At 39.8% G+C, this 27,527-nt stretch overlaps 1 protein-coding gene across 1 annotated transcript in view; it reads right to left on the reverse strand.

Moving 5' to 3' along the window:
* Positions 1 to 16,086: 16,086 nt before the first annotated feature.
* Positions 16,087 to 27,527, reverse strand: part of plxna2 (plexin A2) — a 157,527-nt gene continuing 146,086 nt past the window's right edge. Inside the window, exons 27-32 of the mRNA XM_026153903.2 lie at positions 24,635 to 24,734; positions 21,884 to 22,074; positions 21,559 to 21,728; positions 21,248 to 21,460; positions 20,779 to 20,929; positions 16,087 to 18,167 (exon numbers count right to left, since the gene is read on the reverse strand). Of these exons, the coding sequence (XP_026009688.1) occupies positions 18,072 to 18,167; positions 20,779 to 20,929; positions 21,248 to 21,460; positions 21,559 to 21,728; positions 21,884 to 22,074; positions 24,635 to 24,734 (921 nt within the window). The 3' untranslated portion in view covers positions 16,087 to 18,071. The remainder of the gene's footprint in view (positions 18,168 to 20,778; positions 20,930 to 21,247; positions 21,461 to 21,558; positions 21,729 to 21,883; positions 22,075 to 24,634; positions 24,735 to 27,527) is intronic.

Here is a 27,527-nt window from a genome sequence, read left to right on the forward strand (position 1 = left end):
TATAGACAAAACGTGTTTTTTCAAAGTCGCACCACATCAGCTAAACTGCTACACTTACATGTGGGTTGTTGTAGGAGTTTGATGAGTGGTACGCAGCATTCATGTTCACACAGCGATGTGTTGTTCCACATATCTGTGTCAGCCACATCTGGAATCACTGCAGTTCCACTGCTGGGTTTTTGAGGACTGCCAGGAGACATGCTTGTCAAACAATGCAACCATATGAAGATCAATGCAGTCAAGATCAGGCTGATGTCTGGGAATAGGCATCCCTGGTGGTGACCTTCCATGTTTTCATAACAGCTATTTTCTAAGAGGAACTTAAAAGTCAAAAGTAAATAAGAATGTTTAATCTGAATTTGTAAAGTTTTGAAGTCTGAATTTAGGACTTTAATTTCTGTTAATTGTTGCTCTGTCATAATCTTTGCAGTTATTTGCCATATCATGAACTTGTATGTATCCAAACATCTCACTGGAAAATAGTTCATTTTCTTAACTGACTCAAAACTGTGTTTTTAATCCATGTGTTGGGAAAGCCAGTTAACGGAATAATCTTAATTGAAAAATAATTTTGCATATTTTTGTTTGAAAATTATGTTGCATTATGATTTTATAAATTACATGTCTTTAGTTATTAAAAACAATTGAAACAAACATAATTAAAGCTGGTATGACAATAAACAACATTATAAAAAGCCTAGGTGTATTTTAAGGTCAAACAACTAATTTTCACTGAATTTTCTCTCATTATAATAATACATAAAAATAATTGTGAATGGCTCCGACAGAAACTGATAAAAACTGAAATCAGCATAAATAAGTAAATAAATGCAACCTGGTGGATCATGATGAGGTGAAATTTCCATTAAGAGCAGCAGACCAGTAACTTATGTCAAATCTGATCTGATTTGTATCTGTGTTTGTGCTTTGCCCCACAGAACGTACAGCATGGGTCTGGCCTGTTTACGAATCCTGATATTTCTGTGAGATTTTCTCTCTTCTTCGCCCTTGCTAACTTACCATTTGACTTATTTTTCTTGAAATACACAAAGAATTCTCTGTGTAGTGAGGAAGGCTTTGCCAGGACATCACGAGGATCAGCACATGTTAGCAGAAAATCTGACCCTCAGGGCCCTTTTTTTCCTTCTTCTTTTTTAAAGGACATTTTGGAGTTGTTGGTTTTTTTTGGTGTTCTAGAAGAGCCGTCAGAGTATATTATATATATATATATATATATATATATATATATATATATATATATATATATATATATATATATATATATATATATATTTCTAAAATATTAGAATTCAGGAAAGACTTTAGGGCCTTAGTGAATGTTATTTTCCTTTTTCAGTCTTTCTGCCCTGGGTCATATCCTTCTGTGTTATTCTGTTTCCTTCTTCTGTGCTGTGGAATATCATATGATGAATGCTGAACTTGGATTACTTAACTTTTCTTATGGGCAAAAGTAAATTTCAGAGTTTTTTTTATTTTAAAAATGGCCTTTAATCATATAATTTCATTCAGCTTTAAGTGTAATACCTGTTTACATTTAGTTAATTTTTCAATTTGTCGGTTCTTTTGAATAGCTAAAAAACAGTAACTTTTATGTCTCTTCTTTAACTAACACTGATATAGAGCACAATGTCCAACATTTTACACACCATGTGAAATTTGAAAGATCCCATCTAACAGTAGTGGAAACAATTCAGATTTTTTTGTTTCTCTCTGTAAAGCACTTTGTGTAGAAATATATAAAAAAATAAAAGTGAATAGATTAATGAAACAGTGACATTTGAACAGCTCAGTTGAAGTATTATGGGACAACATAAGATGGGATCTGAAGTAAAGACGCATCCCTGCTTTTCTTTTCATTTGTTGAACTGGGGTGTTGTTTAGGAGCTTACAGTAAGCACAGAGAGACTCTATTGGAGAGGTTTCCTAGGCATAGAAGTCAGTGATGATTTTACCTAAAGTGTTTAAGGAAACAACAAAAGTCCTACTCTCTGTTTCCTGCCAGTATAGTTACCCTTCAGCCCCAGTTTAGTCTCCATCCATCATTTCTCCTGAACTGAAATTCCTTTTCTGTTTCCTGCCATTCTCCTTGCACATGGTATGTGCTAACAATAAAGCATACAACTTGTCAGACAGACCCAGTGATGACCTCAAGCCCACGACAGACAAACGGAACAGATCTTTCCAAGTTTTTCTGCAGGGAGGAAGACAGCAGAGGCAGGAATAAAGTACAGTTTACACCAGCCAGACTTCTGACTGAATATTCTTGAATGACGGTAGAGTAAATTTAATATTTTTGCTACCAATAATTAAACCAAAATACAGAATCAGTGTAAGAAAAACTAACTGCACCCCGACTGCTTTCATCGGAAGAGGAAAAGTAGCAGCCAGGTGCTGATAATCAAATACACTGAACTGACTGATCATCAGCAAGTGTGGCCACTTGTATGGAAAGTGTGGCTTGTTTGAAAAGGTTGCCAGGAGAAAACCCCTTCCATCTAGAATGGCAGCACAGTTTAGCTCTACATAATTGCATCTGAACAAGCCACAAGACTTCTGGAACAATGTCCTCTGAACAGAAAACCACAGTGGAGATGACTGGCCATGATACACAGCGGCACGTTTGGAAACACAAACACAGCACATCAGCACAAATAGCTAAAAGCAACATGGTAGTGGAGCGATGATGATCGGGGCTTGTTTTGCAGCCACAGGACGCGGGCACCTGGTAACCTTGCAGTGACTGAGTTAACCATAAACTCCTTTCTATACCAAATTATTCTAGTTTTTAGACAAGTGTCCAACAGTTTAAGCTTTATGTAACAGTAGAATAAACACCAGCAAATTCATAACAGAATGGGTTAAAAAATAAAAGAATGAAGGTATTTCAACGACTCAGAGTCCAGAAGTCAACCTGATCGAAATGCTGTGGCAAGAACTTGAGAAAACTGCGTGTTATCATTACGAACTAGCTGCAAACTTCAATGAAGCAATGCTCTAAACAGCGATGAGAGAGACTGACAGCCATACAGAAAACCATTACCTCAGAATACTTGAAGTTATGAAGGCTGAAACTATTTAACTATTCACCCACACTTCAAAAAACTACTGAAACATGGGTCTACTTGGCTTTTCACACAATAGATAATGTTAAATAAATAATGGCAAAGTGTAATATGTCTAATTTAACCTCCTAGGACCTGGCGTCCACATATGTGGACATCACATTTTGGGTTATTTAGACCAAAATACTCAGTTTTGCTCTACAAGGGCCTGATATCCACTTACGAGGACATTATACTGCTACTGTTCTATCAAAATTTTAAACGAATATCCTCAAATGTGGCTCTTATTTTTCTTAAAAACAAAAATATGTTTAAAAAAAAAATCTGGTAATTCTTTGTTTTTACAGGCAAATGTGGACGTCACTGAGTTTATCATTGATACAGTCTGTGGATGCGCCCTCATGAGTAAAACAGATTGCAAGTTGCGACAGCGATACAAACAATAAACAGATGTAACAGGTTCTGGGAACCCCCCCAAAATATTTCTGCATAAATATATTTCCCATACAACATACTGCTTAATATCTCCTTTGGGAAAAGTAAAGAAAATATCTGATAGTCAGTCTTGATAATAGAGTTGGAAAAAATGTTCCTCTCTTAGTCACTCATTTAGTTCTGATATGCATGACCCTCTTTATAGAAGAGGCCCGTACTTTGTGCTTTCCAAAACACAGTTTTGTTTTTTTGTCTGAATGCAGTGCCAAAATCCTTTCCTTCTTTCTCCTCCCACCTTTAACTTTCGCTCATTCTCTCCATTGCCTTGATCTCATACAGATGTTTTTTTAGCACTCCCCTTTGGAAGAAGTCTTCTCCTATTGTTCCATACAAGTCCCATGGTCCCTGCCGACCCCGCCCAATGCCTAAAGCACACATGTACCGAGTGCAAGTGTTTCTGGAGCATTCGAAGTCTTGAATACAATATTCCGAACTGGAAAGTTAGTCAACACAGCATATTTTTTATTCCTTTTTCCTTGCACTTTTCAAAAGATTCCACAATAAACTAGAGAATGTTAATAACAACAGCCATTGCCACACACATGCCCTCATACTGTATACTCCCCTTTTCCCTCTCTCTCTGCCTTTCTTTTAGTCTCTCCACAACCTCCTTTTCAGTCTCCTCTTCATCCCCAGCTTCCTTATGTCTTTCCTCTCTTTCTTTTTTGAAAAGGGCAAACTCTACAGTCCTGTAACTAGCCCTAATTGGCTCTTATTGAGTGGCTTGGTAGACATATTGAAGTGATTTATGCTCAAGGTTAAGGGGGTTGCAGAGGTTGGGAGTGCTTTGGGTCTCCGAGATTCTACATCAGAATCCCAGGAGATTTAAAATCCCCAATCCTTTTTATGTACAATATATGCATATTAATGCAGAGATAAGCACTTGCAGAGACCAAAGTATTTAGTACTTCAAAAAGCAGTTCAGAAGTCATACTTCACTTTGACATATTTTTGAAAATCCCAGTTTGTGGAGTTCCACTGAGCAATCATTTATTAGTCCAAGTTATATAACTAATCTGATTTATTTATTTGTTCTGTCACAACAGCAGGCGATGATGAAGAAAAACAGAGACAAGAAAGACAAGAACAGCATCATCTATTTTGTTATTACATTTTATTATATTTGACTGTGCTTGTTTTTAAATCTCTTAAATTATTTGTTTGAAACTTTAGATCTATTGTTGCATTCATCCCAGTCACGATCCAAAAAAAGCAAACGCACTCATTTGCGTGACACCAGATGTCTATCATATTATTGGCATCCCAAGTTGTCCTGCTATATAGACTGTATGTTCTGGGAGCACACGGTCAGATAAGGTCTGTGGATTGAATTTATTAACGTACTGGCTGCTCAGATGGCTCTCATTATATGTATCTGTTTGATTAATCTCTGGAGTGTAATGTCATGAATCAGACTGTCAGCAGTTAAGAGGTCTTCTTGTGTAAAACCTGATAATTCAAACCAGATCTAATGTTTTTTGCCAAAGTTCAGTGACTGAATTTGTGGTCTGTAGGGGCTCTATCAAGATCTACAAGAAAAATCTTATTGGAACAACATATTTAATATATTATTATTGATCTATTTTCTCACAATATTTGAGCTCAGACTCCAGATTAACATGTCTTTTGTTGAACAATTAATAGTTTTAATGGTTTGATTTCTGCTTCTTGTTTGCTTGACTTCACGAGGAAAATTTTCACAAGTTATCTCACACACAAACCATGAGATGGCACTCTAAGACCAGGCTTTTAAAAATGCCACCATCAAAGGGAAAAGATATTTCTGAACATCTCAACTCTGCACTCTTGTGGTAACAGGAAAAACTGGAGATAAGTGCATATAAAACATAAGGGCTTTGCTGTTGCCATACGATTCATGGTAATGTGGCATACACTTTGATGAAAACCTGAGGAGAAGAAAAGGCCTGAATAGTGAATACCAAACACGAAGAAGAAGAAGGAGAAATGGTTTATATTATGAAGAATCTTGAAAAAAGAAAGAAAGGTTAAAGGAAAAAGGCAAATAAAAGCCTCGGACAACATGCATCCAGGATCAGATTGGACAGCCTCCAGACTTCACAATGAAGACCTTTTCATTCAATAATCTGCCATAAAATGTCTGGTATATTTTCTGGGTATGGTGATGAGCGGGTGATGTTTTGTGTGTGTGTGTGCACATGTGTGTGTGTGTTTTGAAGCATGGAGCTATACACCTCACCCCAGTCGTTCTCTGAAGTGTTGCTCTGGGCTCGTCAGGAGACGCTCAGGTCCTCCACATCAAATATTCATTTCACAGAAACTCCTAAACCTTAAATAATTCTCAAAGAAGTGTGCCGAAAGCTAGGCCTTGCTATCCAAGGCACGTTTCTATCCGGACAATGGATTCAAGGGAGCGCAAGGAGGGAGACAGAAAGAACGGGGGGGGGGGGGGGGGGGGGGGGGGTTGGCAGAGGGGGAGAGAGAGAGAGAGAGACTGAGCGGGAATTGGATCTTTTGTACAGGCCCATAGCAGATGGCTTGCTTTAAGAGGTATCAACTGGATATACAGTGGTACAACGGGCCATGTTTAATGACAAGAGATTACGGTGAAAGAAGATTAAGTGTAGTGTAAAAATTTAAACATGTTGCTTTACACTGACAAATGCACCTCATGAAACTCAGAATTACCCAAGCACCTCATCACCTTTAACCATTTAAACTGCCACTGAGGTCAAAGAATAATTCAGTCTAAATTATCTGATCGATATCCTTTGATCTAATGCTCTTAATTTCAATCTTTTTGAAACCCTACTTTCTTTCAAACGGCACAGGCCAGGATCAGTCCTGTCAGTCTTTGTGTGATAACAGCCTTCACCAGATCTCATCTGATCTGACATTGCTCTCATCCAAGCTCTTATTCCAACCACAATTACACCATACCGGATGGATGATCTCGCACTCATTACCCCACCATATCTGAGACCCTGACTGAACAGATCTGTCCCCTCTGGTGAGTATGTGGCAGGTGGTTCATCGACTTGGCCCCCACCCCAGTCCTCGGCCCTGGCGCACTGATAAGAGCTCGGCGTGGAAAATCAGACAGCGGCGCTCTGGCCTTTCAGAAGCGAGTAGGAGAAAATGAGCCATGAAGGAAATCTGAGGTGATTATCTTTATTATCAGCCAGGGGAGTAACCGTGGAAACGGCGACCTGTGGGGAGAGAGAGAGAGATGCACAAGCTGTTCCAGCAGCCTGCCGATTGGCCCATACAAGCTCCAGTGGTAATTAACATCTGCATATGCAAACGAGTGCTCCAGCTAGGGAAATTTGGCAAGCGTTTCTCACCTGCACCCTGCGCCTGAAAGCAGCAGGGTAGTTGAGTTAGTGTCGCTGTGTGCACGTGTAGGTGTGTGTGTGTGGACACATGGTGCACAGACACACAAAATTATATTTGTTCCATGACTTCATATTCATAACACATCCCTGTTCCTGGGTGCACTTGTGTATTTTAATGTCCCCGTGTATTTGCATAGCTGAAAAATACTTACCCCTGCACTTTCTGGAAGCACAGTTGGTATGGGTGGACCGGGGGGCACTGGGTCGAATTGACGCCAGCCACCCACCTCTTTGTTTTTGCTGTGCACTGCTAAAAGAGATGAGGCCACACAACAGGAGGCTGTCAGCAGCCCTGCTGTGAGAGCCTCATTACCATCTCAGGGAGCTTGGACAAGTCGCAACCAGAGACTGATCATCAGCCTTACTTGCTAAAAGGGACAGCCACAGTCCTCGGAAAAGTCGAAGAACTTCTTGTCAGCAAATGTCATTGGGAAAGTTTCTAGATGCCCATGCATGAGAGAAACGTTCAATTAATACCTGTACAATTTCCTGTTTCTTATGAACATGTTTACACAATCCCCAGGCCTCATATTGCAGATTAAGCACTAGTTTGTTCACACGTGCTTTCAAACAACCTTGCACACACTGACAATTACGTACACACATAAAAATAACACATCCGGTAAATAGTAGAACACGTGCTGGTGAATGAGTCTCTGACCTGTGAATCATGCAGTGCGCCAACAGACGTGGCGGCGTGTGTTTTGCTGTGGCGTTCTAATGAGAGAGAGGATCGTATGGGGCAGGTGAGATGGGCTGCAGAGCACAGCAAGAATGACAGCTCCAACAGCGGGAAGCCACACTATAAATAGAGCCTGTGCTGAGTCCCTATAAAAACTGGATTCATGTTAGTTCGAAATTTCTTTCAGAGCAACTTCAACAACCGCAACCCATATTTCTCTTTTGTGTTATATTAAGCATGAATAAGATTTCTTAAGGTTTCTTATTCTCTGTGTCAAAATGAGTCTTTCTTTACAGTCAATTACTTGGTTTGTATTTTTCCTTTATTTCAAAACCTGGTCTGCATTTTCTCTTCCTACCATTTTTCCTTTTTCTCATTTTACCCACACTCTCTGTGGGGTTCTATTTCATGAAATTAGAACACCACCCATTATCTTTTCTTCTAATGTATTTTCAAACATTACAGCCATTACAATCGCAATGACTGTAGCATTATGACAAGAAATTGATATAATCAGCGTGGTATCTTTTAAGAAGGAAATGTATCTGCTTTCCAAAATATTCTAGATTGCTTATTCGTCTTAGCCAGAGGTAATGCAATTAGTGGCACCACGCACTTGCTGATGTGATCTATTTAAGTCTTATAAACAGCATATTTTTATTGCTATTTGTATTTGTAAATGATTGTAAGAAATCCATATTGTACAAATACTTGATTCATTCCACCTTCCCTTCTAAAGTCTGTGGACATTACTGGAATGCAGGACTCAGGAGAAAGCGATAAAACTAAAAACCACAGCTTTATTGCTGGCACAAAAGCCAACAAAAAACAAAAGCAAAACTATAACAGAGCACAGAACAAACCAGCTGACTGACTACAAACAGACAAAAAGCCAAGTTTGACAGACGAACAGACAGACACAGCACCCACAATGAGGGCGAACATGACAACAAACAGCAGGAGACGCATACAACATATACACAAGAGGGTGATCAAGGGAAGTGGAGACACATGGAGACACAGCTGAACTAAATCACTGCTAACGAGTCGAATCAAGCAAAACTTAACATGAGACACACACACACGTACTGAGACTCAGACCAAGACGTGAATTTGACACTGGTACTTGGGATAAACAGACATGGTGGCAAGACAGAAACATGGGGAGAAACACAAAGAGAGGGACATGGTTATAGGTAGGGAGATAATACAGAGACAGGACTACAAACAACTTAACTAGACAAGACAGAGAATGCAGACAGCCATGGAGACAGAACACATAGAGACTAGACAGACGTGGGGGAAAAAACCAAAACATGATGGCAAGTCAAAAACTTTCAACAAACATTTAAACAGCCATGAGAATTGGAAGCACAGAGGTCCAAAAAATGTATTAGGGATTGTTTTACTTAAAAATTAATATACACAGATTTCAACCCTATTTCTTAGAAATAGGGTTGAAATCACCCCTGGCACCCTCACATTAATTATTTCAGATTTTGCCTTGTAATCCAGGCTGAGAATCCTACCCAGAACGAATGGGATGTCAGCTTTATGCAACTACTTGTAAAGGCATTACAGGGCGTTAAGTCCCGCATGGATTTGAATTGGTCTCAGCAGTACAGGATTAGAAGCAGCAGGGATTAGACCTTCCCTAGAGAGAGAGAGACAGAAAAAAACTGAAGAGATGGCCAAAGGACTCAAGATATAGAACACATATTGCTCTATACACTGACTGCCCCAAGATGTTAAGCAGCACAAAGCAGGTTTATGACAACTCGGTGAGTTTTGTGAGACTACATCTTTCAAGTGTGTCATACAGAATGAATGATCATCCATAAAACAGATCAATAGATTCTGTTCAATCTACTTTTATATCAGGCATGACACCGTTAGATAGTCATATGATACAATAAGACTATCTAATAATGGTGCGGTTGTCGCACAATTTATTTTGTCATTGTTTTGGTTGAAAGGAGCCAGCAGCCACAATGTCAGTGTGACATTATTACACAATGAGCTGTTAAAGATGAAGAATCTTACTTAGACTTCACACTAGCATGGGCACCTAAACCTCCTTTCTGTTTCTCACTGTAGCCATTTACTTATTCTGCAATCTTCTTTAATAAGTAGAGTGATCTGATGCCTTATTCTCAGTCATCCTTGGTGGAATGAATGACCTCAGGGCTATTTTAGACCAGCTGCACACACTGACCCACACCTTTATTACTAACCTAATGTAATTGGAGCCCTTGTGTTGGTTTAGAGAAGCTGGGCCTAGCCTGACCAAACAGACCTGTGTGAAGACAAATGACTGCAATTCAGTACGTTGTAGCTGTTGGTTTTCCTGTTAAGCATTCAGCAGGAGGTGAGTGAGAGCATTAGGTCGATTTCATGATGAACCCAGAGCTACGGGAAGACGGACATGCATCACCCTGCAGCCCGCATACTGTTAGATTTGTGGAGACAATGGTCAGGCTTCAAAAGAGGAAGTGTAAAGGGAAAGACAGAAAGCAAATCAATTTCATTATTAAGTAAACTGATTTTGTTGCTTGTTAATCCAAATATAATGAATGTAATCAGCTAAACGTGTCAGAAACCTGATTTATTTAGGCAGGTTAAAAGGAGCTGGTGAAGTTTGAACTAAATATCAGAATCTAGAAAAACAGGAAGTTTAGTTTAATTTAAACTTTTTCTCCTTCCACCAGAATTAAGAGGATAAGTAGTTGCCAGATTCTCCTAATCAAATGCACTTGGTTAATTAATCAGCAAGTGTGACCACCGCTATAAAAGACTCAGGTGTGTGTTACACAATGCCAAGGAGGAAAGACATCAGCAGCGATCTTAGAGAAGCTATTTTTGCCCATCAATCTGGGAAATGGCCTGTATTTGTAAAGCGCTTTACTAGTCCCTAAGGACCCCAAAGCGCTTTACACAACCAGTCATCCACCCATTCACACACACATTCACACACTGGTGATGGCAAGCTACATTGTAGCCACAGCCACCCTGGGGCGCACTGACAGAGGCGAGGCTGCGGGATACTGGCGCCACCGGGCCCTCTGACCACCACCAGTAGGCAACGGGTGAAGTGTCTTGTCCAAGGACACAACGACCGAGACTGTCCAAGCCGGGGCTCGAACCGGCAACCTTCCGATTACAAGGCAAACGCCCAACTCTTGAGCCACGATCGCCCCATGTAGGGTTGTAAGGCTATTTCCAATCAATATAAAGTTGCATCACTATACAGAGAAAAAGATTATTCACAAGTGGAGAACATTCAAGACAGCTGCCACTCTTCTCACAAGTGACCGTCTGACTAAATTCACCACTAGATCAGACTGTGGGATGCTCAGAGAAACAGCAAAAAACCCAGGAGCTCCACATCAGACTCTGTAGGCCTCATTCAGCATGATAAACATTAAAGTTCATGACAGTACAGTTAGAAGAAAACGGAGCAAGTATGGATTGTTTGAAATGGTTGCAAGAGGAAAGCCTCTTATTTCTTAAAAGAAGATGTCAGCTTAAGTTTGCAAAGTTGCATCTGAACCATAAGATTTCTGCAACAATATATTTTGGACGTTTGAGGCCAAAGTGAAAAATGTTTCACCATGATGCTCAGTAAACATGGTGGTAGGTGTTCATTTCAAATGCAAAATTCTCTCCTGGTAGTTTCACAGACATTTATCTACAAGATTAACAGAACTTGGTCTGAAACAAACAACTAACCAACCAAACCAGTGAAATTAATAGAAAAGTAACGGTAATGCAAATCTTACAACTAAAGTATACATTTCTTTGAAATTAATATTCAATTAAATTAAATTCAGTTTTACTTATGTAAAAGCTTCGTAAATTTGTAAGACATGTATACTTTATTTCAGATGAAAAAGTGTGGATTTTAGCAGCACTCTGCTGTTCATTAAAAAAGCTGTTTTCTTTTTTCAACAAGTCCCCCCAAAGTCCCCCCCAGCTCTGTGTACTAGTTGGTGCCACTGAGTCTGAGTTTCATCATGGTATATTATTGTGAGAGTGTGGTTTGCTCAAACTCAAGCTTGGAGCATGATGCGACTTTCAGCAGCAGCTCATTTTAGAGGTGCTAAGGGGAGCAAGGGTGATTGGTGATCGTTCAGAGATTCATCTTAATAAAACATGAGCTGTTCTGTAAATAGTGTTAGGGTGATTACTCAAAAGTTACTCAAAAGTAATGCTGTATGTAACTTAATTACTTGCTGGAAAAAGTAATTAGTTTCACTGATCACGTCACTACTTTCTGTTACTCTGTAAAATGGCCTGAAACCCATTGTCTCATAATTAGCAGTTAACAATATAAACCACAGGCTACAGTCCCAGACAACAACACAAGACACGCATACAATGTTTCTTTTAGTTCTTACATACAAACACAATGCTAAGTTGAAAACCACCTCAAAGAGACCTTAAAGCGATCTCCACAGTGATTTTAATTTAGAAACATAAACAGGCAGAAATGGAGATTTCAAGCCTGACTGCTCATCATCGTCTTTGTTGCCTGCTGAGGATCAGGGTGTGGGTGCTCAGATGGGGTCAGCATACACTCAGCTTTGCATTATTTGTCTTTACCGTCATGCTCTTGTCCTTTTGTGCAATAACAATAAAGATAATGTCAACACTTTACTTCTGAAATCTGATGTGAAGGAAAAAAAAAAACATGTTTGGTAACTTGGCTGAGGAACAAGCCTTTTAATTTCTTTTGATTATTTGTATATTTTAGTATACTTTTGTTTTGTTTCAGAACTTATGAACAACTGTTTTTTTTTCCAGTCACCACAAATATATCATTTTCTAGAAAAAGATGCAGGAAATTAAATAGAATAAATAATTTAAAATGAATGGTTTGAAAAAGTCCTCCACCACTTCTCACTATCTATAGTAGATATGCATTTAACTATACAAGTAGTAATATTTTACAACTCTTTTACCAGTAAGAAGTGAGGAAAAATTAAGACTTCCATGCAGAGTGAAGACAGGCAACACAAATGGCATATTTTAATCTCATCTAATTTGTTTTGTTAAATTGTTAAATAGTGGAGGAGGAGGATGATTTGGGTGGGTGAGCGGAGGGAAGCATAGTCCCTGATTGCCTTTTAGTAAAAGTCTCCATACGACGCTGGTTTTTAGTATAGATGAGAATCATGACTTTATTTTTTACAAAGCTGTTTCTGTTTTGTCTTAAAGTATCAGCTAATGTTAAATTATTGTTTTGTAAAAGAAAAGGAAAGCAGCTCATGTTGGTCACTTATCACAGTTCTCCTCTGGTTCCCCTCACACCTGAAATTCATTTCTCACTGGTGTCTGTTACTTATTGAGTTAACGATGCTAAAGCTGTGACTGCCATATCCATACTGCTTCAAATTTGTAGTGTCTTCAGAGTCAGAACTACAGATAGCTTATAGCTGACATTTACACAGCTCACTCTGCTCCTCGTGCTCTGTTCTTTTTTTTTTCTTTTTTTGGCAAAAGAAACAACTTTAAATGTTATTTTACTGCATATTTACTTTTTTATTCTGTGGAAATTAATAATGCCTAATTTCACAACACATTCAGTTTTTGCCAACTTGCAAGTCGCTGTCTTGCAGAGAAGCTACAGCAGACTACGACACATGGGACATCTCTCACCGAGTTGGACTATGGTGGAAAAATGTTGGTCTGAGTCTCCCTTTCTCTCAGATTGGCACAAATGTAAAAATCCTGTTTAAGATCAAGTTTTCAAGGCAATATATATATATATATATATATATATATATATATATATATATATATATATATATATATATATATATATATATGAACAAACAAAAATATATAACATACTATGCCCACTGCCCACCATGATTTAAAATCAAAACCAAATAGTTGCATACATTTTTGAGCCACTATGTAAACAAATGCTTACTGTGATAATAATGCATGTCTATTTGGGGAAAACAAAATACAAGCTTCCTATAGCCGTGTAGAAACCGATGCAGCACTGTTCTTGCTGTGCAACAGTTAGAAAAATGAGTGAGAATACTTCCTTGGAAATATAATTATACATTTATGAATTGAAAACAGCCCTCCGGCACAGTACTGGCGAACTTTAAGCTCTGTTGGAACTGTAGCTCTTGGGGAGAAGAAGGAGGGGGGCAACCCCTGCCTTCGGAGATACAAAACACCTGAGGACTCGCTTCAGAACCAGCTGCAAGTCGTCTCTCTTTCCATTGGCTTAAAACAAAGACAATAACGTGATAACTGATTTTTGGTTCTACGCAATTTTTAACCAGCAAAGTTTATTTATATATAACAACAGTACAAAGTGAATCCTTGGCTTGCAAAATAGGTGTGCTTCATATTTACATTAGGTACACAATAATATATTATCATAACAAAATCAAAGCAAATAAAAAACAAGAGAACAACCTTTTTAAATATTTTAAGTTTCTTACAATTTTTCACAACACTTTTATAAAACAAGAACAGACAGCCATTATTATTATTATAATCATCATCATCGCCAGTAATTACTATTTTACAGAACTCCAGTGTCTACAAAGGGTTTGTTTACAATGTGTTTATAATGGAAGGATACTCATTTAATACGTGGTGAGCAATACACTGATCTGGATTTTTCAGTTCCTGTCTGATGCCAAAAAGCAAACACAAGAAATGCTAATTTAATTCTTTGTTTTGTATAAGGAATGGCATACGCCAGTCGAAGCCACGACACCATCTCTTCGGCAGCACACTTCACCAGGAGCCAAAAAGAGCACAAAGCATCTTCAATTAGTAATCAACTTCATCTGAAAAGAGGTTGTGTTTATGAGCATCTCTCCATATCACACAACTGGCAGTCAAATGGGATTCTGCACTGCAGAAAGAGTAAACAAACTTCTTTTCTTCTCAGTTCAAACTGAATTAAAAAGGTTTCTAGAAATGAGCATACAGCATGGAAACAAGCTATTATTTAGTAACAAAAAAAAAAACTTTCACAAAAAAAAGGTGCATTCAGCTGTGATTTAAGACATCTGCAAATGGAAGAATTGCCATTAGGCTGACGATGGTGCAGATCGATATGGAATACCAGGCATGACTAAAACATAAATTGTAATGCATGCAAAAAAATCACACACAAAGACAAAATAAAAAAAACAATCAAAGCCATTCTTCACCAACTTGTGTGCCTGATTTTGTTCATCACTATTCTGTATAGGGCGAGCTCATCTAAGAGTTAGAAGGACTGTAATAAACATACATTTTATTCCTTGGAGAAGGAAAAGGCATTTAGGTCCTGTTAAAATGATAAAAAGCATTACTTACATAAAAGCAATGTGAGGTATGAGGAGGATACAATTCTATTCGCTGAAATTGGGAAGACACCTTAATCAAAAGGAAGAAGATTTCTGCTTTGAGTCTGTACTGTGTGTGTAATTGTGTACCTGTAGATGTTGAGCAGAGGATTAAGTAGCAAGAAGGTACAGAAGTGTATTGCGTTCACAACACACAGAAAAAACTAAATAACTTATGGCAAAACTTTAACATTATCAATAGTTACTAGATCTGGGCATTACAATTTAAACGTTATGGATCTCCCAAGTTCAAGAATATGATCTTATGATCATGAACAGATTTCATTACTAAAAGATCAGTTCTCGTACTTTGTGAAATAAGTTATTGCAAACAACATACAAAGTTTTCGAATCAATGTCATGTTCACTGCAAAGAAAAAGAAACCAAAAAACTTAAGTTTAAGAATCAAACTCGGCTAAGGCAGTTATGTTATAAGTTATCTAATATCTTCTCTTTTGTGTTGGCAAAGCTCTTCTGTAAGAAGCTGCTTTTTCAGATGAATAAACAGATGAAATGGTCTTTCGTAGTTCTGCCCCCACTGGTCGGGTACAGTCATAGCACTCAGTCGTCACCTCAGCCTGCATTTCTCCTTGCCTGTTAGTTTGATGTTTTTTTTTTTTCTTTACATCTCCTGATCACACTGTGAACACAACTGACTCAGATCAAAGAGAAGCTTCAAAGCTGGAGTAGGAAACTAGAGCTAAAGGGGTTTTCACTCTTTCTACCTCTCCATTGCTCCTCATTTCTCAAGACTTCTCTTCAAACAGCTCAGGATGCCGAGTACTGCACGAGGCAACGTCTACCTAAGCAAGGCCACAGCCTCTTCACCTTTCCTTTTACTGCATCTCACTAAGACAGTTCTCAGCCGAGTGCCAGGGCCAGGTAGCAGTACCAAAAAAAAAAAGAAGAAAGAAAAAAAGAGAAGAGAGAGAAAACAAACCTAACGGGCTCTGAAGCACTGAAAGGATGGTGCCCTAGATGAGAAGTAATAGGTATGGGAACACTAAGCAGGTGGGTATCTAAGGCCACGGAGAAAAGAAGCACCTTTCACCCACCTTTATCATGCTCTCAACACACACAATTGCAGTACACTGTACAACTCTTTACTACTACCTTTTTTTCAAGTACTTGATGTAAACAACAAGCAAATATATATTTTGGAAGAAATGAAATAACCTATCCAGAGGATGAAATCTACAGTTTGTTGTCATCCAGCTAAAGTCTGGAGAGTTACATAAGCTTCTAAGCTTGTTAATGTTTGGTTCAAGTCAGGAGATGCATCACATGACACAAAACACACTTTAACTCTGTTTTTCTTCTTATTCTCAGTTCTCTCGCCCCCCGCTTATGTTTCGTACCTTTAGTGAGTTTGAAAACTCACCATTCCAGTTTTTAAGTCTTCTGTTTTAACTGAATATACACTCAAATATGCGAGTGTTGCTTCCTCTGTAAAGCATAAACCGATTGTGATACATTTGTGAACTACTTGAAATACCGGGATCTTTTGGCACTTTGTCAAACTAGGCCCACGCAGACTTCTTATTATCTGTGCGAAGACATGTGGTGGTTAGGTAAGATCTTCCATCAGCTAACATTTCAACTGGCCAACTAGAGTGTGACTCACTGGCACTTGAGAAAAATAAAAGACGGACCCTCAAACACTTTGATGTGTGACACCATGCATGCAAATTACACAAAAGGTTGATCGAGGTCCTGAAAAGATAAAAAAAGTGGACATAAAATGTGAGCACAGAAACCAGCTGCTTTTACCTGCTCTTTTCAAACTGCCACTGTACCTCTGGATACTGCAGCCTACGCCACAGGCTTTACAGCATTAACAGACACTATAACGATGCACACTCTTCTTTAGAAGGAAAGCAATTTAGGCCAAAAGAAGCAGTTGGATGGAACAGGGCCAGGATGAACAAAATTGAGTTCTTCACACAACAAGCTACAGGAAATATCTATGAAGCTCAATTCAAATGAGCCAATTTTTGTAGTAAAACTTAAAACAGACAGACAAAGATACAAAATGAAAAAACAAAAATTTGTACATTCACATACAATGATTGGCAAGTATCAACTGGTACATACACAGATGAGCTAACTGCTGTAAAGAGCCTTTGATACCAGAGTGATCCTTATCTGAGGTCACCTCCTAATTACACTACAGATTTCATCATCTTCAGTTTAGGTGCAAGCATGCTGGCTTAACTTGTAATGACCACCACATGTAGAGTTCTGTTAACTTTTATGTGATGGCCACATGTTTTATGATTTCCTATACATATCTGATTAAATAAAGACCAGAGGCTTTGTCCATGTTGCGTGAAGCTTCAGTCCAAAGAGAGGAGTGAGAGAAGACACGAGTCATGGCCCATTTTATTATCACGCTAATCTAAAGTGGTGTTACGCGCTTTGCATCTTTACATAGCAACACTTTTGGGATCCGAGGTGGATATTTTGGAACCGCAACTGATAATATTCAAATGTACAAAGTACAAAAATAAAATCTGAGAACTCTGAATGCAATCTCAGCTGTCCAACATGAGATCTGCTCTTCTACTTCTCGCCTTTTTTCTCTCCGCCTCACACTTAGCCGCGAGTTGCTAGAGAATAAATCTGTTTCTCCATTTCTTGTAGGAGTCTTCCTCAGTATGACACAAACACACACTCATGCACACCCACACTTTTATGCACACACACACTCACGGAACATACAATTCCCTGTCAAACAGAGAAGATGTCCTTTGTGGAAAATTAAAGGAAAAAAATAAATACAAGCCATGTGGTTCCCTTCTCTGGTATAGTCTCTCATGCCAAAAGCTCCAGTTGCAGGGAGGCCTCCGTTTCAGTCTTCGGGCCCTGCGTTGGCACCGTCATGGAAGGAGGTGGGAGAATTACAAACTCAAGCAGTTGTATGTTTGTCCAGCTGTAGATACAGAGGTCCCAGGTCTGGTTCATGGTTTCAGCTCCCATCATGAGAGGTAAGTAATGCAAGACCTTTTTTGGTAGGTCACGTAAAGACTGTGGTCCTCTCTCTCTCTCACATTCTCTCAGTAGTAGTCACTCTCAGCTTTCAAAGGACATGGCAGAGATGAGCTGCTCCACTTTGTAGGCCAACCTCTGCTTCCTTGCCTGTTCATCCTGATCCAGGGCTGCTGTGATCTGTGCATGACAAACCCCGCCCAAAAAACATCATCAATAAAAATATACTGTGAAACACTTGCTTGTTAGGATTTGTTCACAAATTCAGATCTAGTTACATTTAAAAGAAAATAATACCAATGCGCTTTTTAAATTTCTTTTCCTTTTCTTTTCCCAGATTTCTATATGGACATCAGATAAAAGAAAAAATAATAATTCCATCACTCCCTTTGACTTTGACAGCTTCGAGAAATATTTGTGCACGAGTCTTTCGCGTTTTATCTTCTGAGCCCCATCTTTTAAATTTGGCATTTGTCAAGTTGGGTTCAAAAGACATTCAGACAGGCTCTCCTTTTCATTCTCTCATCTAGTGTCAGCCTTGTCATAATAAATCTGTGTAAGAGTGATGCCAAAATACATAGCGAGAGCCCTTCATATGCATTACCTTTGATATGAATCCCTGTATCCAGATGCTGCAGCCATTTGAATACATGCTTTCTGGTGGCACTGTGCATCTATTTGCTACTCTTGGCTACACTTGAATGCTGTGCTTTACTTAATTATTAATATTTTAAACAAAATAATTCATCGACCCATCTTATGCAATATGCATTTTAAAAAGTTCTGAGGTAAGGGATGAATAAAAAATGAAAAAAGCAACAAAAAAAAGTGTCATCTTCAATGTACCATTTATCCCTGTCGAGTGACATTTCAGCTCACTCATTTATCGTCTTTGGTTTTATATGCAGGCTCAATGAGTTATTTTGTTCTAAAATATACCAAAATATCTGGTATTTTAGACACTGTGTTATTTAAAAATATTTTCTCAATGTCCAAAGAATGTAATTATCGTAGCAAGAGCTTCTTTTTGATTGGCTTATTAACCCTTTCTGTAAATTTGACTTGGAAATCATATCAAGAACTGCTTTTTTTCCTTTTTTTAGCATACCATGGCAAACCTTTATTTGCTGCCTGTCCAGATGCATAACACAGAGTCTGACTTGCCCACCTACCATCATCCACTCATCTGCGTAAGTGCTCTTAAAGGCTGGCAGCTACGTAACAGAACGTTTCCTCCTCCACTTTGGGCCCGACAGCAATCTATAATTAATCTGCAGCTCTGTACGCAGGTGTAGCTCCCACTGCAAACTCCCAAATCCATTTAAGCAAGCTGAAGCTCTGGTCTGGTTAGCCTGACACACAACCTTTGTGAAGGGCTGAGTAAGAATGAACAACTGTTAATGGTGCTAGATGAGGTTTTTACGCACTGCACTCTGCTAGATACTGCAGGAGCAATGGTGCACGTATGTGTGCGAAGTGAGTGCGTTTGCGTCCCTGTGCATGTGTGAATCAGACAATGGCAACTGCAGCAAAAGCGAGCATATGAGATTTATGGCGAGCAAAGGGGAAGCTGACTGGATAATGGGTAAAAAGAGAAGGAATGCACAGGGAGGAGGTAGAGAATAAGAGAAAAAGAGAGAGGTACTATGGTCCAACATAAAGGTCAAGTTAAAGCTTCCCAGAGGATGTGCTGACATTAGAAGCCGAATGTCTCTATAAATGCTCTCTCTTTCTTTCTCATCGTCTTCCCTCCTTTTTTTATGCTTCCTGCGATCTGAGAGGATGTGTGTGTATTGCCCATGATTCTGCTCATGAGAACCCTATATGACAGATTGTCTACTCTAACTCGGCACCAGCAAAAGGACAGAGCAACATGCTGAGAGCTTGTAGACATTCACTTTCTTCTCTACAGATCAAGCGTGCTGCCTTGTTAAGCCCAGGTCTCGCTAGACCTCTGGGCTTTGGGGAAGTCTACTGAAGACTCTTAGCTGACCTCGCCAACCTTTTCCAGTTATGAATAGTCTGGAAGCACCAAGGGCAAAATATAAGAACATTAAAGTGCGGGGCAAATTTGTGGCACGCCTCTCGTTCAAATTACGCTCACAATCTGCCAATAATTAGCAGCTGATTGAGTAAGGCGGCAGCTCATTACGCAATCAGTGCCTGGGACTGCCCTCAAGGTAAATTCTGTAAATGAACGAGCTCAGAATGTAGTTCATAGGAAGGATTTATCACAGAGTAACAAAAGTTTAACAAGACTGAGATTCAACCTCACCTGAGAAACACGCCAGTATAATAGATCATATTGTATAAAACTTATTTTCAGGAATTTACGCAACACATGCAGTTTGACATATTACAAAAGAGAGTGAAAATTAGAGACAGTAGAGCAGGTTGAGGAATATGTTGTTAATATGGGCAGTGTTTAACTAGGACAGAGGTACTTTAATTAGCAAATACCCACATTCCTCATCCCTCTTTCTAAAATGCCAAAATAGTCATAACTAGCTGGAATTGATAAGTACGTTATTCATTATTTGTGCTTTTTTATTGTCTGCAATCAAACACACATCCCTTTACATTCCTTCTGTTATTCTCACACAAATCCCTGTATACTACAGATAGAGGTGCTATTCACTGCTGAAACACTGGCTGCTCTTCAGTTGTTATGCAAAATAAGTGTAATCAAAACAACAAAAACAAACACCTAAAACAAGAAAAAAAAAAGGAGCACAATGCCAGACACACAATGCATCTGAATGACAGGTTTGAGACCACTAATATCGCTTACCTCTTCACTGTATTTGCTGACGTAATAATAGATTTCGTTGAGAGCACTGAGCATGTTGAACTCTGTGGAGTGGAGTCTGGCTTGTTCTGCCAAATAGGCATTCATGTCCTGGTCACTAATGGCTGGCAGCCGGTTGATGTCGGCATAGTACCTGGGGATACAGACGAGGGGAAACGTCACAGACTCGCTGAGTCAATGCGATAGTTCAACTGAGGCTTAAATTCTTTTATACAGTATTTCAAATTTGGATCCATTATATCACTTTCACTAACAATGAATGCCTGCTAACAGTCACTGACAAAGCTTTTACTGAATCTGGCTGAGAAATGAATACATGAAAAAAGAGCATTATGAATCAGTTTCCCCAAAGATCCAACTCTCATTGTATGAGGATACAAAAAAAATAAAAAATAAAAAAAGATGTGGGGGGTGTTAGCATGGTGTATTAAGTGAATGTAACGGCCCCTACCTCTCTACCCAGCTCTTGTAATTGGGGATATCTTTAGCATAGAGCAGCTTATTTGATGGAGAGTCTTTGCCCAGGCGGTGCTCTGAGGTGGAGCAAGAATCCATGAAGGTTTGCGCTACTACAGACAGACAGGCGTCCGTGATGCTGCTCTTATGGATGTCAAAGACAAACTGCGGGTTCTTGATCACATTTACCCAGAAACGCAAAGGAAGGCTGGCAGACAGAAATAAAAATAAGGGAAATACAGAAAGGCGTTAATAGATAGTCACATGCAATCTTACTTTTACTGTCTTTAGTAGAAAACCCCTTACCAATTGCTTTTCCATGTGTGACGTACGTCTGTGTCGTGAATGCCGTGTTTGTCTGCCTGCTCATCCAGGAAGTCAAACATGTATTTGATGGCCAGGGGAAGGGTGCTCCCTCGGTGGACTGTACTGAACAACGTCTCAAACAAGTCATCAACAAATTTTTGTAGTGTACCCTAGTAGAAGAACGAGAGTAAAGAGATTAACAATGCATGAGCAACAAGAAACAACGATTATAACAGAAGAAAAATCCACTGTGAACGCAGCGTTATCATAAAAAGTGACAAACTTTTCTGTGGCCACAGAAATGTATGAGAGAATACTGACGTACCTTGGTTGCTAGCAGTCGGGTCAGATAAATCTCAGAGACCATCTTGCTGCCACGATCTCCTTCCTTCTGATCTCCATGCTCGTGGTTTTTCACCAGATGCCAAACCTTTACACCACTTTCTAGATCGGGGGTAATCATGGGAGCACGTGATCGGAGGCTGTCTGGACTCCCGGTGTAGCGGAATGAAGAGTCTGTCCAGGACAGGAAAGAAAAAAGGAGAGGAGGAAAAAAAAAAAGCGATAGAGAATTATTAGCAAGCCTAAATGACTGTGATTAAAAAAAGCTTCCCTTAGGTGTAGCATCATCATGTAAATTTAGCATGCACTCACACCTACTGTACATAGAACACCCACAAACAAACCCACACAAGAACACACATACACAGCCCCTTTCTCATTTCCATCTCTGCTTTGTAACTCATTACACAGCCGAATCCTCTGCGCTCCTCCTCCTCTAAGCCATGCTATAAAGGAAATTGCAATAATGGATAATTTCTAAGAACAACAAAGTAATGAAAGGGAGGAGGAGTTGTGGTGTCTAGCATTGCACGGATTAGTAATAGCCATCTTGAGACTTGAATCTTAAATGACACAGAAAATGGATGAAAACAAGACTTTGACCTCTGTCCTTCACATGCAAAACCAAATTATTATTGTGCAGGACTAAAAATACTAAATATGTATTACTCTGCTTATTGACTCTACTTTTTCTTCTCTCTGTATGCCATTATTTATCTGATGAGTATTTGCTTTTCATCTTATTCATTCTCTGTCTCTTATATAATCCCCGTCTCACCGACTGAGACACTGTTGTGCCGAGTTCCACTTAAAGCACTCATAATTGGTTCTTCCTCGCCACATTGTGCTAATGCCAAATGTCCCTGTCATCCTCTAATCAATACATCAAAAGATTCCTGCAGCAACTTGTTAAGCACTGTAGCCACCATCCTTCATCCATACATCCCTACCTTTGTGTACCTCTCCTTTTCATTCTCTCAGAATGATACTGCTTTCACTTTCCTTAATTAGTTGTCATCATGGCAGGTGGCTCTCTAGAGATTCAGGATCTGAGCATCCCAATGAGGATTTCTCTCACATATCTTCAAATGCCGAGCTGAACAACTAAGCTTTTGCTGCCAATAAAACCACATACCTTTCAAATAAGACCAAACTGCAGCTCTGGAACGGGCACTAGGGACACTAAGGGATGATGTATGCACTTGTGTGCAGGGTGGATTGAGGACCCAAATCCCATCCTAATCCAGTCACTGTTTTTTTTTTCTTTTGCTATTCTACTTTTTTGTGGGCAGGGCTATTCTTTTGCCTGCACCGCAGTCTTTTCCTAACTCCCCGAAACACTAAGCAGTGACCTGCAACCCTTTCCTGCTTGGCTGCAATTCGCAGCTCCCGGACAGAGCCAGTCAGTAGGGGAGTGTGTTCAAGCTGATTTTAAAGCTAATAGGGTGTTCTGGGGGTGTAAATTGAGTCAAGATGCTAAGCACCGAACGTGAAATTGGTATGAATCGATCAGCAGGTGTCGAGGTGCAGCTGTGCCTGCTGTGCCAACCCATGATTGATGAGAGCCAGGATCATGCCAGCAGAGGCTTTGCTCTTTATGCCGTGCACAACCAGCTCCAATGCCTGAATAGAATATATGGGTATAAAACTCCAAAGAGAACAAATTAAGCTTGACAAGAAACAACCTACATAATGCAGAGAAAGTGACTTTCCTTTTGTAGTTGTACTCTTTTTTTTTTTACATTAGTTTGGTCATCCATCATCTTGCCATCTCTCCCAACAACCTTTACGGTGTTTTGTTCAAAAGAAAGTGATGACTCAGTACGCTGCAATCTTCTAAATGTCATCATTGAAAATATCGTTACACTTTATTTTTCACAGCACATAAACTGAAGATGATGGCCCATTTTGGAGTGTCCATAGGTGTCCACTGTTAACATTTGTAAATAAGCATAATTGGTTGGAAAGATAAGGACGCTGTTAGCTCTTTTTCTGAGTTAGATAGTTTAAAGGCAGCGTTCACCTAGTGCCGATCCTGATAATTGGCTATGCTCACTTATCTTTTTCTGTTTGTGTGAAGTATCATTCACAGAGAATAATTAGCAATCACAAGTTGTGTGCTGCTGCTGTGTGTTTGGCATAGGACCAAATGTTGGCACCCGGCAGCACAAACAACAAGCACATCTAAAGCATGTGAGCGCCTGCGTGCATAGGCACTGCATGTACTGTGTGCATGCCCACGTGGGCACAAGTATGTGTGCAAATAGCAGCCCAAAATGTCCCGCAGAGAACGGATCTTCATTATAAAAAATATTATAGCCTCAAAACTAAACAATGGCTTTCTCTGTCATTCTCTCTCAGTGTTCTTTCCATACCATCCAACAGAGGTTGGGCCTGAACTGTGAGGCAAACTGCAGCATTCACACAGTTGGAAGGGGGGGGGGGGGGGGGGGGGGGGGAGAAAGCAGCTAGAACCTCTCTAAAGAGAAAAAAAGAGTAGACCATTGCTTTGGGGAGAGAAGATTTCCCTTTGTTCTTATCTGAAACAACTAATGTAAAAGTACTTTGATGTATCTATCAAAAGCAGCAATAGCACTACATCAACATGGATTTAACTGATGGCTAACCCTCACAATCCACCTGTAATTACCTAATATATATGCTACATCAATCAATACAATCAATGCCAGCCAAAACAAAGGCATATAAAGAGCAATCATGTCTAGTGACTCACCGTATCTGCTGATGGAGGTGCGCGATATGCTGGCTGAGGAAGGGATGTTGTATGATGAGGTCTGCTTTGGCACTAAAGCCACCACACAGCGGTCCGACACCTGTGTGATGAGACAGATTTCACAAAAATCAATCTTTTAAATAGAAAAGAAGCATTCCATGTTCATACATGTGTTAAATATCTCTCTATTCCTAAAATAAAGTCCCACTATTCCTTGTTTAAAACCCATTCTCCGGAGAGTTTTGTGGGCCACCATCACATACCGCGTGTGTGTAATTTATTTATGTATCACATGTTCTCACAAATGTTTCATACCAAAGAGAAGACTACAAATGGGAATGTAGGGGACTGAGTGAACAGTCCCATGAGCAAAACACATCTCAAACCCGTACATCCTTCCCTGTCATATCTGCACTCCCTGCTGTTCTCTACCACAGCCCTGTGGCTTTTTTCGGCAGAGCAGAGTGCTGTGACTGCATGATGGCTGTACTCAACATGACTGTCATTGTCATCACCCTTCACAAACCTTAGAAACATGATGTAAGCTTTGGAACTGGGATAAGATGCTGAGAGAAAGAGAGAGGAAAATGGAAAAAGAGAGTGTCAGATGGAGAGAGACAGAGACTAGAATGCTGAATGTCTCATCTTGTGTACACTTGACACCACTGGAGAAAAAAAATGGGGTACGCAGGTATAATAATAGCAATAGAGGAGCAGCGAGTCAGAGTCAAAGAGAAAGACGAAGAAAAAAGGCTGTGTAAAAGATGTTGTGTCATGAATAAGACACAGACACTGGGGTTTATCCCCACCACCCCACCCCTGTGGTGTGGTAGCCTGAGAAAACCTGACATAACTTACATTTGAAAGGACATCCTCAAAACTCTTTTTAGAGATCTTTCATCAATCTAGTATTATAATTAATGGGTCAAAAAATGACAGTTTAGTTACAGTTATGTGCTACTAGTGCAGCTACAGCAAAGGAATTTAGTCTGGAAAATGCAAAACACAGCAAACAAAACCGGTGGTTCTTTTCTGAAAACCAAAACAACAAACAGCTTGTTGGCTGGCATTTACAGCTCACCCTAAGGAGGGATTTCTGCTTCAAACCCAGTGAAGAAAAACTGATGAGCCTCTAGTGGAGAAATAAACAAAAGGAAAATGCCAGGCTCCAAAAGGAATACCTCAAAGAATCTATAGAAAAACAGGAAATTAGGCTTTTCATTTTCTTTAGTGAGAATGGACCCTTTTGGGCTCTCGTTGGGAAATGAACCACTGGTTACTGGGATGGGCATTTATGGTGCTTTTCCCCGTTCTGGAAAGCCACCTTCTCTCGTTCATGTCTTCACCCGTTATTTCCACTTTCATAAACTAATCTCAGCTCTGCTGTTAGCTGGAGTTGCCATCTGGTCTCTACTGAACAGACACTCGAAAATGGGGATAAAGTCTGGAAGAATCCTCTTAAAGAAGCAGCTCAGGCACCAAGGCCTATTGAAGGGAAATGAAAAATCTGCTTCCTAACCCCCACTCGCGACTAGCATCTTCAACTGTCTCTCTCCCTTTTCACCTCTTGTGCATTTTGCTTTCCTAAGCTTAATTTCTATGGCCTCTCCGTTTTATAGCCACCTCTTGGCTGACAATCCACGGACCAACTCTAATATACTGACAGCGTGGACTTCCGTAAAGTTTGCACCGCTATTCCTGTGATACATTTTCTCCTGGGAGCATGAAATAGCTTCTCTGCACCCCCTCCTTCCACTCCCTCCATTTCTCTCTCTTTCTCTCTGCTTTTTATGGCTGACATAGAGGCTAGAGCAGAGATGGGTCCTTGTGATAGTAGTAAATGATTGAAGGCGTGCAGATTCGCCCTTCAGGGATAATCCAGTGTGGGGCTGATAGTGGGCAGGTGTGATAAGGGCTGTGGGCCCTGCCTGTGATAAGACCTTCCATTAGACAGTACAGAGTGGACCAGACAGCAGAGAGTGGTCATCCTAGATGTTTTTTTTCCCCTTTTTCCCCCCTTCAGCCCTCCCCACACAAACCCACTGTTCTGGTCCAAGCCTGTTACCCCTTGGTATCCCATCTCGTCTGGACTGATGCCCTCAGATCATGATGCTTATCACACCTACGGACTCTGCCCACTAGCTTGGAAACACAACATCTGTGCATGTTTGTTGTCAGAACTGAAAAAATATGAAATGGGCTATTATACGCAAACATTTCTTTCTTGGATGGCAACAGGAAAAAAACTTTAATGCAAATTTCCATTACTTTATAATGGGATATTAGTTCTTACAAATATTTCGGCTATAAATAGACAATAGTTTTCCTCCTAACCAACTTTTATATTCCAACTTGACAGTCACAGCATTAGATTAATGAACAGACAGAAAAATGAGCAGTATCTGTTGTGTCTGGGGTTGTTGAAAATAGCCTAAATGCCCCAAGTCTGCAATCTGGGTAACCGGACTCTACTGGTGTGGTTATCAGTCTCTCCTCTGCCTACTCCTTCACCACAGAGGAGGAGGACACACAGAGGTCACCACTCAGGCTACAAAAACTTTTAAACCGCCCTTATTTTAGCATTTTGCATTTTTAGGAAGAAGTATGAAAAATACGTCCACTATATTCAAGGGAAAAAAACAGTCTATGCATTTGCCCCACAATTGGATGTGGAATAATATCATCTACTAAATAACCTTGTTGTCAAACATAATCAAAGTAATTGAGTGCACCGTGCACTGGGAACAACATGCTTGGCCTGTCTGCAATTTGAATCATGGGGAAAAACAACTCTGGCTACAGCTCACGATAATGCCCACTTTAGGAATTGTCAGTGCTGCCTTCAAGTGATCTCAGTAATTCTGTAACTCTGTAATTCTGTTTACTAACTATC

The sequence above is a fragment of the Astatotilapia calliptera genome, chromosome 20, assembly GCF_964374335.1.
Source record: "Astatotilapia calliptera chromosome 20, fAstCal68.1, whole genome shotgun sequence".
NCBI classification, from domain to species: Eukaryota; Metazoa; Chordata; class Actinopteri; order Cichliformes; family Cichlidae; genus Astatotilapia; species Astatotilapia calliptera.